The sequence below is a fragment of the Agrilus planipennis genome, unplaced genomic scaffold (genome assembly GCF_000699045.2).
Source record: "Agrilus planipennis isolate EAB-ADULT unplaced genomic scaffold, Apla_2.0 scaffold278, whole genome shotgun sequence".
NCBI lineage: Eukaryota > Metazoa > Arthropoda > Insecta > Coleoptera > Buprestidae > Agrilus > Agrilus planipennis.
The window spans coordinates 310855-316854 of NW_020439104.1; the positions used below are offsets into that span (position 1 = coordinate 310855).

A 6000-nucleotide genomic window follows, 5' to 3' on the forward strand; every position below is an offset into this window, starting at 1 on the left:
CTTCATTTCTAACCTTCTCTATCGACGGTCTCCTCATTATTCACCTGTAACACCACATTTCGAACGCTTCTAACCTTTTCTTTTCCGCCGAGCCCGCCGTCCATGTTTCGCACCGGTTAAATACCGCGCCCCAAACACACCTTTAACAATCTTTTTTGAATTTCTAAATTAACCGTTCGCGATCATAGAAGTGACTTCTTTTCATTGAAGGTGACTCAAGTCTGCGCTATCTTCTATTTTATATCCCTACTACTCCTTCCATCCTGACTTATCTAACTTCCTAGATTCCGAAAATCAGTCACTTCTTCTAATTTTCGTCTCCTATCTTTATATTTGCTTTTTCTCTACNTTTTTATGAATAACTACAGTCGATTACTTAAGTTTAATAGTTTTCTTCAAAAACTGGCAATTAAAGAAGCAATTCATTTAAACCATTTGTAACAGTTAAGAACCACATCATCAGTAATAATTATAGTTATATAGTTCTAGTTTTCTCACAGAATTAAGTAATCGCATCTAATTGATCATAGGTATTAATTTTGTATCCTCTTCTCTACTCTACCCTATCGTTTAATTTTTTTTTTATTTTATTACGTATACGTAAGAATAAAGCGATTGTCCATTCAATGAATATATTCAATGTTGAGGCGTTTCGGTCACTAACTTTTGCGACCATTTTCATACCATTCAAATGTCATAATTTTATTTAACCTTATCAATAGAGACAAAAAAACTGAACTGGCTTTTTAATTACTCTTTAAAACGTGTAAGCTTTAAAAGTTTGATTTATCCCTACATCGCCAGGAAGGATGTAAAATACAAAACATTAAACAGTAAAGATAATTTGCAAATTACAAGACCTATCTGATAATGAAGCCCGTCATCATTATTATGAGGTCGTCAGTCCTAAGACTGGTTGAACACGCATCTCCACTCTTTCCTATCCTGAGCTAATCATTGAATTTCCCTGAAACTAGAACGTCCCACATCCTTAACTATTTGCAAACAGTAATCTAATCTACGAATACCTCTATTCCGTTTAACTCCTGTTTTTGCCTCTATGTCTCTGTATAGTCCTTCGAGTGAGGGCCCGTAGCGCTGTCCTCGTAGTGCCCCGACCATTTTGCGTGCCCGTAGTGCCGCGACAATTTAATAAATATGTAAGTCTGCGTACAATGGATTTGTGTAATATTGTTTATTTGGTTTATGTAATTCAATTGAATAATAATTTCAACTTAAATTTCAACTTTCCTTCACACTTTACTCAGGCTTAGGACTAGCACTTTTCTGCAAGTAAAACGAGCGTATTTAAAAGTATAAAAATTAGAAACCTTCGTCATAATGTGTAATGTATTAAGAAATCCAATTAAAAAAAATGCGGAAGTTGCATTTAAGTCAACCCATTGTAATATATAATGTTACACTATTCTAACTTCTGGGTGTATGCCAATGCTCGTAAGCATTTTCCCAAGTCTTTATTAACTTTTTATTCTAGAATAATTTTTATTCTTTCATCTCTTTTTTCGTATTCAATTCTTCTTTTCTTTTGCAAATAACTTTCACTAATTGAAACTAAAAATGCTTCGCGTGATTTACAGCGGGGCTGTCAAAAAGTACGTGATTTTCCTTTACAAATTAGCACGAAGCTTTTTAAATTCTATAATATTAAACAGGTCAGTTTTGCTGTTCAGAATAATAATAAAATTAACGAAACCAAAGCGTAAAGAATGCTATAGTTTTTGTACATAAGTTTACATATTTATTCAATTGTCACCAGTCCTTCATATCTGAGAAGGTGTCTTACCAACCTATCTCGTCAGTTTCTTATTAACTTCCATTGAGTCCTTTGTTCACCTTTTCTTTCTAATCCCTCTTCATTTCTAACCTTCTCTATCGACGGTCTCCTCATTATTCACCTGTAACACCACATTTCGAACGCTTCTAACCTTTTCTTTTCCGCCGANATTAGAAACCTTCGTCATAATGTGTAATGTATTAAGAAATCCAATTAAAAAAAATGCGGAAGTTGCATTTAAGTCAACCCATTGTAATATATAATGTTACACTATTCTAACTTCTGGGTGTATGCCAATGCTCGTAAGCATTTTCCCAAGTCTTTATTAACTTTTTATTCTAGAATAATTTTTATTCTTTCATCTCTTTTTTCGTATTCAATTCTTCTTTTCTTTTGCAAATAACTTTCACTAATTGAAACTAAAAATGCTTCGCGTGATTTACAGCGGGGCTGTCAAAAAGTACGTGATTTTCCTTTACAAATTAGCACGAAGCTTTTTAAATTCTATAATATTAAACAGGTCAGTTTTGCTGTTCAGAATAATAATAAAATTAACGAAACCAAAGCGTAAAGAATGCTATAGTTTTTGTACATAAGTTTACATATTTATTCAATTGTCACCAGTCCTTCATATCTGAGAAGGTGTCTTACCAACCTATCTCGTCAGTTTCTTATTAACTTCCATTGAGTCCTTTGTTCACCTTTTCTTTCTAATCCCTCTTCATTTCTAACCTTCTCTATCGACGGTCTCCTCATTATTCACCTGTAACACCACATTTCGAACGCTTCTAACCTTTTCTTTTCCGCCGAGCCCGCCGTCCATGTTTCGCACCGGTTAAATACCGCGCCCCAAACACACCTTTAACAATCTTTTTTGAATTTCTAAATTAACCGTTCGCGATCATAGAAGTGACTTCTTTTCATTGAAGGTGACTCAAGTCTGCGCTATCTTCTATTTTATATCCCTACTACTCCTTCCATCCTGACTTATCTAACTTCCTAGATTCCGAAAATCAGTCACTTCTTCTAATTTTCGTCTCCTATCTTTATATTTGCTTTTTCTCTACGTTCGGTGGTTGCAGTATTCGCTCACTGCTCCACATATTCTTCCGGATTTTGTTGTTGACGAATAAATCACTTTCTTGTTTGGTTTTATTTTGTACAATGTAATACACTATGTACAACTTACTAGGTATTTGTTTTGTATTTATATATTGTTGGTTCGATGATTGAATACTTGTTGATTGATTTTAATTGATAGATTGCCTGTCGAATATTGAATGCTGAATTTTGAATGTCGATTTGATTGAAGGTAGAGTTTTGAATATGGAATCGTGAATGCTGAATTTCGAATACTAAAAATTTAAAAAAAAACTTTTGGGTGTTTCATTCCCACCAGCCACTAATGCTGGTGGGCGGGCAGTCCCTCCGGACTATGCCGGAAGGTAGGGCGGAAGGCCCTCTTCAGCCTGCTTTCAGGAATCGTGGGAATGGGTGGGTGGTGATTCGGGTGAGAAAGATGAAACGGACGAAATGAAGACAGAAGAAAGTGAAAGATTATCTGTGGAATATTACTGCCTCAGCATTTGCCTAAGTGATCCAAGGAAACCACAGAAAAACTTGGACCAAGGCAGACGGACCCGGAATCGAACCGGCGTCCTCCTACTAAAAATTTCATTTCTCGTTTAAATATCGTTGGCACAAAATAGGCAACGCCTATCGTGCACATTACCCCTTCGCCGTCCCTATGCATCCCTACGGTATCATCTGTACATTCCGAAGTGATGACGTAGCGACGGACTTGGGTTTTCCATTAATGAATGATATTGTGAGACCTACCTGGTCCGATCTCTTCGTTAAAATTACTGCATTACCTATTCTAAGAAACTAATATTTATTTATACCNAAGTGATGACGTAGCGACGGACTTGGGTTTTCCATTAATGAATGATATTGTGAGACCTACCTGGTCCGATCTCTTCGTTAAAATTACTGCATTACCTATTCTAAGAAACTAATATTTATTTACACCTACAGAAACACCTTGTACGTTAAAATTGAATAGAACTGTAAGAAAATACAAAGTGTTGACTATCGAAAAATACGAACAAAATTAAATATTTACAAAATTACAATCACTAACCAAATTGAATATATATATATATATATACAATTATTAATTGAAGCCGCAACACCCTACTTTTTCTTCCCTTGCATACCAGTATTTTTCTTTTGCTTTTGTTTATTTTCACACAATACTGTTTTGTCAACACCTCTTCCACTTTATTTAGAGCTATCTCTAAGTCCTCCTTGTTAGATGCTAATACTGCTGTAATGGAGTCCACTTAGATATAAATCCTGTTTCTACTTTTGTTTCAGAGAGAATATGCATTCTTGGAATGTGCTTCACAATTCTGTTTCGTGCAAGTTTGCAGATAACTCTAGTGAGGAAGATTAATCAAGTTCAGCGTAATAATCATCAAAACATTTCAACTCTTTTGGACAACCTGCTTAGAGGATATGACAACAGCATTAGACCAGGCTTTGGCGGTAAGTTGACAAAATGGTATTAGAGAACGTTCAAGAGTCAGGCTATTATACAATTGTCCTAGTTAGATAAATATGTTTAACGATTTTGATGATTTTTTTCTTTGTTTTTTATTTCTTTTGTTATTCTTAATTAAAGGTAGGTAACAATTAATCCAACGAAGTTTCACTAACGCAATTAAAATTTTCCAAGGTTATACCTGTAAATAGTCACGGGGATGACTTCCTCAATTAGAGGAGTGCAAAAGCAATTAAAACACTATTCATTTTAAAAATGACTCATTTAGTTTTCAGTCAAAGAAAGTGACTTTAAACGCAAAAAGCCTTTTGTTCTGTAACGAGTTCTTCTAAACGAATGGACTTGTTTTCAGGTCGAATAATAAAGTCTTTATTCTTCTGTTACGAAATTTAATTACCGAAATATTACATAAGTACATGCTGGCTGTTATTATTATGATTTACAGTACATTAGAAATAGATAGCAGCTTATTATTGTCAATGTATTAGTGAATTTAAATTAATTGTTAACGGTGTTAGGACACTTTAAACCCGAGACATTTCATCCCCTGGGACATTTGATCCCTTGACTCTGAATATATATTGTATATATGTATCTACATATGCGTGTCATGATATTGTATTTTGTTACGTGTATTCTCATTTCGTACTTTAATCAAATATTACCTGGTTTGACCAATATTATTTTCGTTCCCTACCGTGAAGATAAATGGACCCTAATGAGTTTTCGTTTTGTACCATGTGGTACCTACTTTGAATTTCCAATTTGAAGAAAAAAGCTGGAGAATAATATGGTCCTGTAAAAACAAATTAACGAAGAATGTAGCCAACAATAGTCTGGATTTTGTTACCACAGTTCCAAAATTCTGTTCTGTTAAAAAACAATTATATTTCGCTTGACATGTTTTTTTAGGGATTAAAAATCTGCCGATGCATATAAAGGAAATTGTTATTCCAGAAAAATACAAATAGTTTTCTTTATGACAATGTGGTCGAAGACAATCTCAGTTTTGCTAATAATTAAGATGTTTGTGTAATTAAGTGCAGTTGTCCTCATCAAGGTACGAAAAGAGCATAACTCTATCCTTCGGTTGAGGTAATTAAAATATAAGACACGAAACGATAATTTTTCGCGTGAGGTACGAAATGAGAAGGTATGAAACGAGCACAAACCCTATGTTAAATTCAATTTTGTCTTTAATTTAAAATGGACAACATTTATTAGAACTTTTATCGATGGAACTTTTAAAACTTGTTGTAAGCAGTTTATGCAAGTTTATACTCTTTATGTAGACATCGGAAGCAACGAAGATGAGATCAATATACCACAGTTCCGGTGTTAATGGCTTACATAAGGGTACAGCAGGGGGTGAAATGTCCCGTTTCAATTTTATATAACATATCTGTATATATATTCTCAAAATTTTTCGAAAGCATGGGTTTCTACTCTAAATATTGTGATTTAACGCTTCTAGATAAATTAGTGATTTTTTGCATAGTAAGAGACAAAGGTTCATACTAACTAGATACGTTTTTGGTTTTCAGTAATTTGGTCATTAAAAGATTTTACAAGAGGTTAAAGTTAATAATTTTTGCAGGACACGCATTTTTAATAGAAATTAAAAAATTTAAAAATGGCC

At 34.0% G+C, this 6000-nt stretch overlaps 1 protein-coding gene across 1 annotated transcript in view; it reads left to right on the top strand.

Moving 5' to 3' along the window:
* The window catches only part of LOC108741450 (gamma-aminobutyric acid receptor alpha-like), an 87428-nt gene that overhangs the window by 64639 nt on the left and 16789 nt on the right, over window positions 1–6000 (top strand). The window contains exon 2 of the mRNA XM_018476266.1: window positions 4175–4345. Within this exon, the coding sequence (XP_018331768.1) occupies window positions 4175–4345 (171 nt within the window). The remainder of the gene's footprint in view (window positions 1–4174; window positions 4346–6000) is intronic.